This window comes from Corvus moneduloides, chromosome 2 (assembly GCF_009650955.1).
Source record: "Corvus moneduloides isolate bCorMon1 chromosome 2, bCorMon1.pri, whole genome shotgun sequence".
In the NCBI taxonomy this organism is placed as follows: Eukaryota; Metazoa; Chordata; class Aves; order Passeriformes; family Corvidae; genus Corvus; species Corvus moneduloides.
The window spans coordinates 103,619,825-103,634,704 of NC_045477.1; the positions used below are offsets into that span (position 1 = coordinate 103,619,825).

Sequence of the window (14,880 nt, forward strand, 5' to 3'; positions counted from 1 at the left end):
TATATTTGTCAAGCTTTGGCACTAAGTAGTTCTGGAAAATCATATATATTGTTTACTGATTTTATTATTTAAATAAGAAAATGGAAGGTAATCATCTGTCTTAGAAACCTAGTTTTTAAACAATTCCTTAGCTTCCAGCATTGCAGTCTGTAATCTGTGCTAAATATTTTCTGTTTAAACCAAAATTTGGTCTTTGATCGTGACCAATTTTTCCTGCTGATTTTTTGCTCCCACAAGTCAAGGGTATATTCTGGTGTTTGCATCTCTCCCAAATTTTCTGTGATTGTCCAGAGGTTATCGAATGCTTCTATGGCCTGCAGACGGTGAGCAAATCATTGTCAAGTTACAACACTGTTGTAATGTGTCAGTTTTTAATTTCATTATATTGGTGCTTGAGACCAACTTTTCCATCCAGCCAAACTGGGAACCTGAACCTCCCAAGGACAGAGCCCACGAGATCTTTCCTCTGCTACGTTTATACAAAGTGTTCACAGAGGGGGTGAGCCAAGGGCTTATTTACGAAAAGAAGTTGTCCTAGTGTAACTTGTTGAAATTAGTACAGAAATTATAGAAGCACTTAAAAAAAAAAAATTATACACTTTTGTGAAGTTCAACCTCTTTCCAGAGATATAAAATTTTTGAGAAACTTAATATGTAGATATCTGTACAGATTGCTAGTTTTGATTCATCATTAATACCAGTGACAGAACTGAGGTGGGCTCACCAATTTGAAAATCCTTTAAAAAACAAAAGGAAGAAAAAAACCAAACAACCAAGCAAACAAAAAAAATACCCAATCAAAACAACCCCACAAACCCACCCACCACTTTTGTACAAGTGATATAGAGGAGAGCGTGGTTCAAATGCTTTGTGTGTGCTCATTTGAGCTCATTTGGCTCTCATTTGTGGTGAGGATGTAATGAATTGTACTGCATGATCCATGGGTTGGATGCTGTAGCTGGAGATGGGAAGGAGTGGTGGTTCTTTCTCTGGGTGCAGAGACACGTGCAGATTGGGCTGTTTCTACCCTGAAAATAAATTTTCTGTCTACCTAAAGCTGACAAAATCCTTCATTGAATTTCATTGAGAGGTCCATAGGGCTTATGAATCCAAAGGACAGAGAACTGGCTCTGCTGATATATAGGAATTTTAGCTCCAAACAGGACTGGGTGATTTTTGTAACACCTTTGGTAACTTTGTGCTGTTAGTGGCCTGGTAATAGGAATGTGTCTTGGGCTGGCGCAGAACCTGCTGGGCTTGGTGCACCTTCTCTGCCAGTTCCACAGCGGGTTGGTTAAAGCTGACCTTAGAGCATTTTGTTGATAGCAGCAGCGTGGTTGTGTTGATCTGGAAGACTTTTAGCAAGTTCTCATATCCCGATGTCCTGTCCTGGTGGTACTTGGGTGGGAGGTGAGGTGGGTACCATGCAGGGGGGTGGCTCACCATAGCTCATCTGGGTTCTGGCAGAGGCTGGTATTCTGTGGAAGGAAACTTACTGAGTAGGTGTCAGCAATAAATTCGGATGCCTTACAATAATGTGCAACAGAGGTACTTAACAAGCTGTTACTTTGAGTAAGACATGCTTCATCCCTAGTTGGGGCAGTAAGCTGTAAATGTCAGCTGGTGCTTGTCTCCCATGCATTGTGCTACTGTCACACTGCTGAAACTGTCAATGCTTCCTTTCTGTCTTAAGTTTGTAAGCATGAGCAGAAGCAAATAAAATGCTTTCCCCACTTTTGAGGTGCCATCTCTTTGCCATTGCTTTCCTGCTTTGAGGACAGTCATTGAACTGTAAGCAAAAGGGGGTAAAAGTTCTTCCCTGTACAGTGAAGAAACTGCACTTCGCATGTCTGTTTAGTGTTCTTCTCTAGGACTCAAAGGAAAACAACCTCAAGTTAGGAGCTCTTGTTGAAGTGTTGAAGCCTTCCCTATGCAGTTCTTGAATGTTACTGCTTGTGCACTTACTTTAAAGGATTGGTAGCTGCTGTACCTACTTGCCTGTGCAAAACCCCATGTATAACATAATTTTGTTGGTATTACAACATGAAAATGATTGCTGAGTTGCTATTTATCGTGTGGCTGGTGATTCGGGGAAGAGTGGCAAAGGGGGTTGGATATTGCTTCCTCCTTCCCCCAGTCAGTTTTCAAAGTAATTCACCAAGAATTTGAAAAAAACAGTGGTCTGAGTGAGCTGGAAAACACTGGTTCTTTTTGATAATGCCTCTCAGACTGTAAATAAAAGCTGCTATTATGTGATGGTGTAAACAGTATGCTTTGAGACTTTGTATTAGGAAACAAATGAGAACAAAACCTCACATTGTGTTATCAGATAACTTTAAAAAAGAATTAGTCTCTGTGTTTGTTTTCAACCTATTGTATATTCAGTAGGTAAATCTGAAAAGCTTAGGATATCATGTGTACATATGTGAATTAATGTAAGTCTTCCTTTAGGAAGGAATTATTCTACCAGAAAAACATTTAGTAACAATGCAGTTGGTTTATACTTAGTCTCGTCAGAGAGCAATTAGCCGCAAACTTCCTTCCTTCTCCCACAGAAAATCTCTGGTCAATCCTATTCTAGGTTTCTAACTTCAAGTTAGATGAAAAATCAGTGAACTGCACTTGTGCTGTTTTGCTGCTAGTTTTGATACAATACGTTTCTTGTTTAATTTTGAAGAAATTGCCTTGAGCTGATGTTGTTCTCACTTTTTTTCTCCATGGCAGCTGTAACTCTGCGAGGAGACAGTGGTAGAAGATCGGAGAGGAGAGCCAGGCGAGTTTCAGCATGTCTCTCAGATCATTCACTGGCTAGTGACAGTGGCGTGTTTGAAGCTTTAAGCAAAAGGTCAGGTGTATAAATGCATAGTAAGCTGGAAATATTCCTGTTCTGCCACATGGCCCAAAAGAATTAGTTGTGAATTTAGGAGTAGGCTTTCAAAATCGCTAGTTATTAGTAACATAAAACTACTAGATTGCATGTTTTAAAGGAAAGAAGCTTTTTACATGCAGTCCACTGTCATCTTCAAGTGCCAAGTCCCTTTTGCTGTATTGTCTCTGATATTTTAACATCATATCTCCCTTGAAAGTTTTCTCATCCGATTAGTCATAAATCAGTAATTTTATTTCAACCATCTATAACAAAATAAAATTATACAGTGTGACTAACAATTCTGAGTATCATGTGATAAAAGTATAACTGCAAGGAAGAAACATACAAACTGCCAGAAGTCTAAAAATGTGTAGGTTCACCAAGTGATTGAAGGATGTAGAAAGACGTGTTACTTAATACAATTGTTTTAACACAGGAAGCAGTAACTGGGATGAAGATAAGTTTTGGAGGATGCTAAAGAGAAATGGAAGACAAAAGAAATATTAAAATAACCTAAATATCTTGAAAGAGTAATTCTAAAACCTCAATTTTTACAATTGTGAATTACTGCTACTGTGTGTTTTTAAACAGATGTCTCAATTCCTCCTACATTACCACTCCCTCCTGTATTACCAAATAAATGCTTATATCCACAAATCAGAAAATAATTATTAGTTCATAATTTAGCAGCTTAGGTCACTATGTAGTTTACAGTACTTTCTGTTCCTGCAGGAATGAAGATCTGGAAGAGCCTGTTTATGGTGATGCTGCCAGTAATGAAGAACCACAAATACATGTTGGATTTCTGTGAGTAATTACTCCTCTTTCTCCCTATCAACTCTGCAGGAATTGCTCACTACTTTTCTTGTTTATGATTTTTAACTTTTTAATAAACTGAATCGTGGTGGATATTTTTAAGAAGTTTCTGAACTGACAGCCAAAGTTCAGTGGATGTACAGATTAGTCAGTCATGTGCCGCTTTGTGTTGGGGAAATGCCTTAACCACAGTTCATTCAATGTCCTTTCAATGCTGACTGATAAAAGGGCCTTCGTTACTACTTTCAGTAGCATTTATTTTCACTGTCAGGGCCATTAATGTGAGTATGGCTATAGGGATGTGTCTCTGTAAGCAAGATCTTTTTCTGCTGGATAAAGGAGGATTACCTTAGGAAAGTCACAGGTGAAGAGACACAAATACAGCTGTACAATACATCTTTGAAATCCTGTGCCTATGGCATGCTATTGTTGGTAGTGGGAGTAGTGTGGGGAAGGGCAGATTATTGCTGTGCAAGACAGGATATTTTATTTTAGCCCTCCAGAATCATCTCTGCCCCTTGGAAAACTAATTCCTAAGACTGAGAGTTTTTAAAATATCAACCAACTTTGTTAGTGGCATTTCAAAATTCATGTTGATGTGAAAGAGTAGAATTTTTTTATTTGTTTTCAATGGCCCATGAAAATAATGCAGATGGATTTGTCTAATGTAACTGGTATGTTGTTACACATGCACACACACATGCGTATGGTGTAACTGTTTAAACTAAGGAGTGTATTTGATAAAAGCTGTTTGCTGTCAAGACACATAGGAAGGCCAGTTGTTATTTTCAAGCTGAATAATGTTTAATTCACTTAGTTCTATTAACTTTGTTACTGTAGCTAATGCTTTTGATTGATTTGTGCAAGAAATGTGTTTAACAACTGTGCTTTTGCATTCTTTAAATCTGTTTAGTCTTCATCTTTATTTCTTAAGCAAAGTATTGATGATTGGTGACTAACACAGGGAATTCATTTTCCAGGCATGACGGTGGAAGTGAATGTCTGCTGGTCCATGTGTTACAGCTGAAGAACTTTACTAGTCTAGTTGTTAAAGAAAACTGCAAAATGTAAGCTTAAATTTCACCCAGAGTCTGATCATTGCTTGTTTTATGCTGCAGTTATAAATACCGTAGATTTATTTGGTTTCATTCAAAATTAAGCCATTTCTGGAGAAGATGGTATGTCTTAATTTCCATGAGGAAAGGGTTAATTTTACGGCCATATCCCTTTTATAGAACTTGTGTCACACAAATGTAGTCTCTGTGTTCTTACATGTTTATTGTGCAGAGGAGAGTTTGTTCAAAAATATCTGAGATATTCCAGAGTAAGCTTAGTGTATTTTTCTCAATTCCTATGGCAACGTCTGTATTACTCAGTAAGAGAGATACCTTGCCTTTTATCTTTAAGAAAGAAAACCACACCAGGAAACATGCAAACAACAGCAAAGGATCTGCAGGCTTTTGTGGCCTGTACAGCTCTCCTTGAGTATCCGTGAAAGACCTTCTGAAAATAATGTTAACACAAGTACTAGCTGAGAATCAGTACAAAAGATGAACTTTTTTTTAACCTCTGACAGCTTGTGCTACTTTTTTCAAATTTTGTATCACATATAGAATATATCTTAGTTTATTCTAATAAATGTTTCTTAAATAATCACAGTGTTGTCATAAAACACTGTTTTGTCTAGAGATATGTATCTTAGCATATTTTAAAGAAATTCAACATGTAAAAGTTGTTGATTCTTTATCGCTGGGAGAGGTTGTTTGAAAACTGGAAAATGAAGGTATGATAACATTGTATTGTAAAATAAGTAATTTGGTGGGAGCTGTTAAATTGACATACATCTCCCTGAATGAATTGATCTTTGTTGAAAACTTCATCTTGCTAACGCTGCAAAACTGCAGTGGAAATTCTTCATGTAGGTCAGTACATTAGTGTTGGTCTTTTGCTCTGTTTGGTGTGAGTGCAAGGGCACATGATAGGGAAAAGTGTGAGTATTGTGTAGTACTCAGCCATGTTGCCTTGTCATCAGAAAAAGAAATAAGCATCATCTGAAGAAGGTAGTAATGTAGAGTCACCAAAGAAAAAGGTTAGTCCAGAAGGTTTGCTGGACGTTGTCGTCAAGGCAACCAGGCATCTAAATGACTCAAAATGCAGTTCTGTTCTTCATCCTTCTCAACCCTACCTTTGCTGGAACCAAGAAATTGCATTGCTGCAGAGTGAATTGATTGGTCTAGTCAAAAAATAAGTTTCTATTACCAAAAAGCAGAAGCTTTTATCAAGTTTAATTAACTCCTCCATGCATCTGTACATTATTTGAATCAGGTGCTGCGGCAGCTGGGGGGAAGTTTGCCTGCAGCAGCCAGTGAGCAGAGGAGCTGAATCTCTGCCTTTTTACAACACGTGAATCTGTTTAACTGACTGATGCTCCACAGTCCAGTGTGCTGCAGTTCCACCATAAGGAACTCTTCCAGTTGTCCTCTAGCCATTTATTTACCTGCCAGTGTGAGCCTCTCTCTGGTGATGGCATAAGAGTTCTTGCAGCCATGTAGTCAACTTGAGTGAACCTCTGAGCTGGAGAGGGGTTTTTTAATCCTTAAGCCTTTGTGGGGTTTTTGCTAGGTTAGCTTTTTAACCCAGATAAATTTTCTAATCTGGATCACAACACAGTTGCATGAAACTGTTTGCTGGCATGAGGAAAGGAATAGGATATTGCAGGGGCTTGGTAAGCAGTCAGGACAGGGAGAACATGGAAACAATTCTCTAAGTAGCTCTGCTGCTTATGCTGTTAGCTGAAAATGGTTGTTGATTGTTTTTGGCTTGGAGTCGTAAATGACATGGTACCACATACTTAAATTTGTCTTTTGAGACTGCAGATAGATGCAGTGACTGCAGATTTCTTTTGCCATCTGAATTTCTTAATTTCTTAAGGAGGGAAAAAAGGTTGCTTAGTGGGTAGAAGGAAGAAATGGATCCGTGACGCTTACGGGATAATTCAATTGCCTAAAACACAAGCATGTGTTTCCATTTGAAATAGCATAGCATAGCAAAGCACCTGGCCTCCAGCTGCTTCTGCTCAGAGGGAGGCTCTGTGTAGATCTCCCATAGATCCTCTTATAATTGGTAGCTCATTTTAAATGCCTTGGATACCTCAGGGCAGCTCAAGTGCCACTTGGTGCCTCTGCTTAAGCACCAAGTTTTAAAAAAAAGTTTTAGTTAAAAAAATACAGCATTTTGAGATCAGCTTTGCAGATCTTCTGTGTTAAGGATGCAAAGTAAATCTGGTGATGAGATCATCTCAAGGTAGATTCTTAATGTAGAAGGTACACTGATGTTTTTGCTTAGCTTGATTTTGAGAAATGCAAAATGGCTTTCTTTTTCTGAATTGTGCTATTTGTCTGTTTTGCTGTTCCCAGTCATGTGAGAGTTTATTTGCCACCGCTTGAGTCAGGCACACCAACCACTTACTGCTCGAGAGCTTTGGAATTCCAAACTCTGTTAATATTTAATGAAGTGTTCCGAATCCCCGTGCACTCAAGTGTTTTGAAATTAAAATCACTGCAGCTGTATATCTGTTCAGTTGATCATCAGCAACAAGAAGAGCTATTGGTAAGTGGTTCTGTTTCTTAAAAGCCATGCGGTATGAGAAACTAAAGTTACCAGAGGAATTTCTTTTTAAGATTAAAAAGAGATGTAAAAACCTAACTTTTCCTTAAGAAGTTCTGATAGAGTTACAGGTTAATGTGTTCATTTGTTCACATATGTAAGTATAATTCTGTAAGTAAAGAGACGAGATTTTAAAAAATACTTAATCTGACTTTTAAAAAGCTTTTAAACTACAGCGTGCTCAAGACTTAGGTTTCTGCAGGGTACTATAATGCCTGTGTGAGGAATCAGTACCATTCAAACAGGTTCCTACTAAAAAGATAACAAATACAGACCCCTTGTTACCATTTAGTAGTGGGTGAAGAGGACTACATTATTACGTAATTACATCAGTCTTAAACCTTGTTGCAGGGTAACAGTGGCCATGGAACAGTTCTGTTACCTCAGCCTTTTACTTTAAACTAATTGAGATATCATATGCTAACTTCAGGTGTGTTAAGTGTTAGCTTCATTTAGCTGTTATCAAATACAAATATGCATAACTAAATCTGCCTTGGGGCTGATGTCCTGGCTATTTTGAAGTGAGTGGGTTGCTTTGCAGTGGGAGGGTTTGAATGGGTAAGTGAAAAAAATTTTTAAGCCTATCAAGCTAAGAGGTACAGGCATCTCACTGTCAAGCTGGGCTGTGGACAAGAGGTGTTTATTTGAGCAAATGTGTGTTTGTTAGTCCACCTTTAAACTAAGTAGCATCTTATATACATAGAGTGGACCCAAGGTCTTGTCTGCAGTAGGAAGTTTTTTCTGAAGTGTATGTAATTAAAGAGAAAGCATCTCAATAAGAGGCTGGATATAATGGTGTAAAATGCTTTATACAGGTATATCCTGTTGCTCTGGGAAGCTCAATAGCTATTCAAGTGTAAAGCATCTTTCTATTGAAACAAGTGCATCTAAGTTTAGGGTGCTTTTATTCTAACTGCTGTTATTGAGTTGCCAAAAAAAAATAGGTCGTCAGGTTATATTGGTAGGGATTTTTTTCTCTTTCATGGTCTTACTTTGGTTATGTCAGAAGTATCTTTGTCAACAGTAATTGGTAACATTGTTAATTTAGCAATACTCAAAGACAGAGAAACAATGCCAGTTTCTTAAGATAGGTACATTGAAGTATTTAAACATCATGATTGTTGTTCTCTTCAGCTGTAATTTGAGATTGAGCATTTTCTCAAACTGAGAAATCATGTGCTACGTGCTACCTCTCTTTGGAACTGCTGTGATGGTCCCTGTCGACAAGGCCTTTGTCTTTCAAGATGTTTTCCACTGAGATTATAGAGTTTTTCCCACCTATTTAATAATGCATATATTTCTCAAATTCTTAATGACTGCTTTCTTTTTAATTACGATGTGCCAGTTTAATACTTTCCTAAGTGCAAAAGCCAGACTGGAGTTTATCCTAAATTATATAAGTACTTATACCTAACAGGGAATAAAAAAAAAAAAAAGTGGGAAATAGTTCAATTATAAAGAAATAAATACACTACACTTGTGGGATGGTCTTAACAGTTTCCTCAATCTTTTACCCTTATGCCCTGCATGGCTGAAAGATTTTTTTCTGTCTTAAGTTGGCTTATTTCTTCCCTGGTGGCCTTGTCAATGTCAAGGTAAGGGAATTGTTATTTTCCATGATTAGCATATATAGTTCATGTTAAAACATAAAAGAAATATTAATGCCTTCCTTGCAATTGCCTGGCATTGCTGCTTCAGTTCCAGTTTCTCGTCTTTTACAGCTCTGACTAATTATTCCCTGTGTCTTAATTTGTTTTCTTCTTGAGTGTAACTTTTTTTTTTGCATTTTTTTGTTTTTATTTCAGAACATCTGTCCCATTTTTTTAGCATGATTTTTAAATCCTGATTGTTTTCTTATAAAGAGACGTGTCTGTCAGACATCACAGAGATATTCATAAATACTTTTACTGTTTTGCCATCCAAGTTGTTAACAAATGCATCAGAGCAGGCATGTCATATACCTCTATCAGACCCACCTTGGTTTCTTCATCCTTTTGAGTAAGCTTCAAATCTTGAGGTGGACATGAAATATTAATTAGTCCTTTCAGTACTGATAATTCTTAATTGAGTTTCATGGTGATTCTCTACTCAATTAGTGATTCCCTTTGTAGAGGCAGCTTCTTTGGCAGACTTGCTTAGCTGCCTAATAAATGTAGTGTCAGGCATCTTAAGAGTCAGCCTATGCTTTTTCCAGTATTGCTGGCAGGAAAACAGTTTTCCTCTCTACCTCCTAAACTAAACTCAGTGTGTCTTAAACATTTTCCAACTCTGATGCAAAAGTGTGACTATTTGATATACATTTATATCTTCCACTGCATCAAAGCAAGTAGATAATTAAGAGGACATCTGGGTTATACAGAAAAAAGAAAAGGCATCTCTGTAGCCTCTGATATACTGCCATGAAATGGCTTTCTCAGTAACATGCTGTATCCCCATATCACATTATTTTTTTAGTCTCAAAAACTTTTCTCTATTGTCCTCTATGCACCTGTTTAAACAGAGCCCCAGGGAGCATTTGTCTTGGAAAAACAATGCAATTTTTTTTTTTATTATTGTTTTCTAATTAACTGTTTCTTTACCTACTTAAAGTTGAATGCAGTTTCTGTCTGCATTTCCTACTTCCTTTGCTGTTAGAATCATTGTATACAGTTATTTGGTTTATGAGAGATGAAAGCCATTTTTACAGGACTTTTCCAGTGATACAAAGAAAACATTCTTAGCACGTGGCTCATTTAGGATGGAAATGAACAGGTTGTAGAGATAGCCAGAGAAACAAAAAGCAGTGCTTAAAGGCTGACTGATACAAAATCATTGGTAGAGTCCAGCTAGTGAACTGATTAAAAAAAAAAAAATTAAATATGCAGCATGGATTTGTTCTTAGCTGTTCTTCATTTAGGTGAACACCACTGAGAAATTTCTTACGTGAGCTCTCTTTGATGGAGTAGGGCTACTTCAAAGTTTGAAATACTTTTAGTGAGAAGCCTCCATTAAAACTCTATTTACCTGAATCTGGAAGAGGCAAGGATGGCCTGGAAAGTAGGAAAATAGCCTTATACCCCATTTGACTACCTTATGATATAAATAGGCAGGAAAAAAAATTGGTTTACACAACAGTTTTATTTCCATTTGAAAGTGCCTCTGAGGGCCAGAGAATGGAAGGGTATCAGAATACAGTTATCTCAAAAGACCCTCAAATTAGAGTAATATTATTAAAGTGGTATTAATCTAAGGAAATATAAAAATCAGATATAGTTGGGAAGGCTTTAAAAAGAAAATATTCATAGCTATCAGGTGTCAATTATATCTACATCAGTCACACAAATTTTATTTTTCAACTTTAAAAAAATTACTATCTATTGCAGTTCTTCCTGGTAGTAAAGAAGAGGCAAGAAATTCAGAATCTTAGACATCATAATGCAACAGAACAAAACTGTCTCTTTTTAAGAGACATTAGTATTTGGGGAAGTTGGGGTTTTACATTGTAAGTAAAATACTCTTTAAATGGGTATTTGTCCTGCAGAGTATGTGCATCTTATTGTGGTCAATGCTTTTTTTTTTACAGGGCATTGCCCAGATAAACCTGACTGATGCAGAGAGTTCTGGTGAGATGCAGCTTCACTGGTACCCTGTTCAGATCTTCACTGGTTCAGAGCCCCAGAGAGCAAAGACCAAAAACCAATGTGAAGACAGCATTCCTCAGTCTTCTGGAAATGTAACTACAGTTAAAACAGTATGGCTCTAAAAAAGTGATTTGTTTACTTTATTTGACTGGCAGGGTGGTTGTGATCTTACCTTGGGTGCAGGTTTTCAAGTTATCACAGGAAGTGATAACTTAATTTAACTCTTGGGGCAAGAGCTAGATTTCAGAAGACTAGTTGAAAACTAGATCATGTCTGGGCAGGTGCTTGAAATAGTGCCCTGTATATATTTGTATGCATGTTTCCAGTCCAAATAAAACACATTAAAAATTTCTGCCACTGCACTTGAGGAGATTGTCAAGAAAGGTTGTGGAATGTCCATCCTTGGAGATGTTTTCAGCCCGTGACTGGGCTCTGGACAGCCTGACTTGGCTATGATGTCTTGCTTGCTGTGGGCAGGACATCAGACTAGGTGACCTTTGGAGGTCTCTTTTGACCTAACTTTCTGGATGATGCTCCACAGTCAAGTAAAGTCTGCCCAGTTTCTGTGACAAGTTGAACACCACGTACTTTTGATTGGTAAGATTCAAGACAGATATTTTTGGTTGTGGTTTGGTTTTTTTGTTTTGTTTTTTAAAGAACATATGATGGCTTTGTTTTTATTTTTTCTCTGAATAGTATACATTAAGTACATTGGTTTGTTTAAGCAGTTTTATTTAAAGACTTATTTACCTTTCAGGATGCAGTGACAGCCCTGTTAGCAAGGACCACTGCCCAGCTGGAAGCAGTTGAGAGAGAGCTGGCAGAGGAGAGAGTGAAACTAGAGTACACAGAGGAGGAAATCTTGGAGATGGAAAGAAAGGAAGATCAGGCAGAAGCCATATCAGAAAGGTAAAAAGGGTTTAAATACCTCATCAAACAGATAGTAACTAATACTTCCTCAAAGATATTTACATTATGGGTATAGTGTGAAATAAAGCAGGAAAAGCAGCAGGTCCTTATTCTGAGATCTTCTCCCTGTTAGTGCTACAGGTATAAAATTGTTATGTCATGATCTGCAAACAGGAGGAAACCTTATTTGAATAGCTGGTTGAGTTTAGGGGACTTGGAGTTTGGGGAGTGGGAAAACATTACATCAAACAGAAACTTTGCCAAGGAGGCAACTGTAATGGGTTTTAACAGCCCTGTATTAAAGAAAGTAAATAAAATTTAGTGGTGACCTGGGACATTGTTAGGGTTAGGGTTGCGACTTCATTCCAAATGATACTCCTAGTTTGTTACATAAGTTGTGTTGTTCTTTTGTTGTTGTTTTCTTAGTATTGTTATAAAGACCAGAACACATGCCTTAAGAAAATTAGGGAAGGTGAATTTTTGCAATGAAATGTATTTGCTTATCTGCATTTGCAGAAATGCAGGTGTGCTATGTTCTCCCATTGAAAATACTGTATTTTATTGGAGAAATAATACTGTAAAATTATAAACTGGCTTAGGTAATGTAATATGTAAATGTAATGCATAATGGAATGGGGTTTTTTAACACCTGCAAAATTGTTGTGATGTTCTGACTTTAGGAGTTGGCAAGCAGAATCTGTTGACAGTGGATGCAGTAATTGCACCCAGACTAGTCCTCCTTATCCAGAGCCATTTTGCGGGGATCCATTAGCTGGACACATGTTCGCAACTCAAGCAGGCCAGTATGGTTCTGGAAAAATGCAGCCTCCACCACTAAAGGTAATGAGAGAAGACACTGCAGCACGGAAACTGCCACCCTGCCTGGCACAGTGAGCTACTGCTGTGCCTGCAGTTTGGGTCTGAATTGGCCAGGAGAGAAAAGAATCAGCAGTGACATTAATACCCTGTATGAGTACTGCCTTTGTTGCAGCTGTATGGCTATTGAGTTGGTAGGAGTTCACTCTTTAGGGCTGGGTTTTGTTTGTTTTCTTACTACTTACTTCTGAACAGAATTTGGTTCTTATATCGAAAGACAAACTATTTTTACTGTGGCCGTTATCTAATCTATAAATACGCACTTTTATCAATTTTCTGCGTTTACGTGAAATTGTAACAGAAAGATGATAATCAAATTCCAGTGCTCTTCTTTCTGTAAGAATTTTGTAAGGAATTATGAAGAAAGAAATTTCAGGACTTGCATTACTATTTCAGTGTTACAATAACGTGGAGTAATTGTGCTGAAACTGAAGTATTTAGTCTTTTGTAGTCAAGATATGAGACACTGAAAATAATCCTTCACAAGCTGAAATCAGCAGACCTCCATTGAAGTAGAGGAACATAAGCTGTTTGTGTTGCCTTTGGGGAAGATCACACCTCTTATTGAGGAGTGAATTTTCTAAAAGTTTGGAAGCTTTGCTAGAGTAGCCTATGTTTTCTGTCTTTCTGAATATTTTAGTGTTCTTGTGTAATTGTGTGAACAGTCTTTCAGTTCTGTTTTCTTCCTTCTCTTCATTTAACTTCCTCTAGTTTTAAGGTGGTTACTTGCTTCAGAGTCACTGTGCTTATTGAAAGGTGACTTAGTTTTCTTCTGTTGAGGCTGGAGAGCAGGTGGTAGTTTGGTTGATGCCCAACTGCCAATCCTGAATGCAGTCCTTGTGCTCTGCATCTCATAATTGTTACTGTTCCAGAAAAGGCTTCTGAAAGGTAATTTATAATTTTGAATGACCTAGTTTTAAAACTTTTACAGAAGTGAAGTGATTCATCCTCACAGTGCTCATTAAAATTTGAATCTAGCTAGCAGGGCAAGTTGTTTACTTTTAATATTGTTGAAATGTCTGATTGTCTTTGCTAGGAGAGAGAAAATAAGGAAGAAATAAAAAAAATTCCTTTGTTGAAATTCTAGGTGGATAAGGAAACTAACACTGAGGATCTGTTTCCTGAAGAAGTTGCTATCCTTCCAAAAGAGAGAACCGGCCGCAGGCCACGGGGTTCTGCTTTTGTTCGTAGTAGCACAATTGTTCGTTCCCAGACCTTTTCGCCTGGAGCACGAAGTCAATATGTTTGCAGAGTGAGTAAAGCTTGAAAAGGAGGAGGGGGAAGGGGTCTCCGCACACAAGTGTATTAAATGTTTTTGATAATCTCTGTAAGACTTCATTGCATTTATAAGAAACACGCATTACTATTTAATGCTAATGAATAATCTTTAATTGAATTTAAACATTGCAGTGGGGAAGAGCTTCCCTGACTCTTTTTAAGAGTTATACCTGGATGAATTTGATTTGAAATGTAAGAATCTATGATAAATTAGATATGAAGCTCTTTTCCTTGGCAACCGTAGATGTTAGGTGAGGGTGGTCGATTTTACAGTGGTTCAGTGCTATCTATTGAGGTGTATAAGCAGTTAGCTTAGAAGCCATGTTTAATTTTCACATACATAAAAATTTGAAAAATAGGACTGAATGCTTAATCTTAGGGTTATTGCATAAATTTTCATACGACTCTGATTGCTGTTATGAATATCAGTCATAAGGTGCCTGTTACAGTGGGATGTAGGATTCCTGGGTGCACTGGGGCAAGTAACTGAGGATCAGCACAGCAGTTTTCAAGCTCACATTTATTGTTTGCTGCGTTCAGTGGCAAACGACTTATAAGCAGTTGGCTCATGGTATTGCAGATCAATACATGAGTATTGGTTTTGCAATACTGGTGAAACGCATGTAGCTTTGATCATACCCTTTCATAAATTTCTGAGAGCCTGAATTCGAAAATTCAGGAATGATTTTTAAATTCTGTGCTTTTAACAAGGATCCTCTGGTTTTTGCTCTCTTATTTACGTTGCATGCAGTTCATCTATGGACCCCTTCAAATTCTTCAGTTTGATTTATGGATTATGAATCTGTTTATAATTGCAAAATATGAGTAAAAGATCCTCACACGCCA

General features: G+C 37.5%; 1 protein-coding gene across 3 annotated transcripts in view; it reads left to right on the plus strand.

Annotated features, from left to right (window-relative positions):
- Positions 1-14,880, plus strand: part of WWC3 (WWC family member 3) — a 100,498-nt gene that overhangs the window by 79,565 nt on the left and 6,053 nt on the right. The window contains exons 12-19 of one of the 3 annotated variants that reach the window (XM_032100619.1): positions 2,725-2,845; positions 3,602-3,676; positions 4,666-4,752; positions 7,102-7,294; positions 10,914-11,081; positions 11,729-11,880; positions 12,561-12,720; positions 13,844-14,008. In XM_032100619.1, coding sequence (XP_031956510.1) covers positions 2,725-2,845; positions 3,602-3,676; positions 4,666-4,752; positions 7,102-7,294; positions 10,914-11,081; positions 11,729-11,880; positions 12,561-12,720; positions 13,844-14,008 — 1,121 coding nt within the window. The remainder of the gene's footprint in view (positions 1-2,724; positions 2,846-3,601; positions 3,677-4,665; positions 4,753-7,101; positions 7,295-10,913; positions 11,082-11,728; positions 11,881-12,560; positions 12,721-13,843; positions 14,009-14,880) is intronic. The other 2 variants (XM_032100620.1, XM_032100621.1) reach the window with 2 other exon arrangements.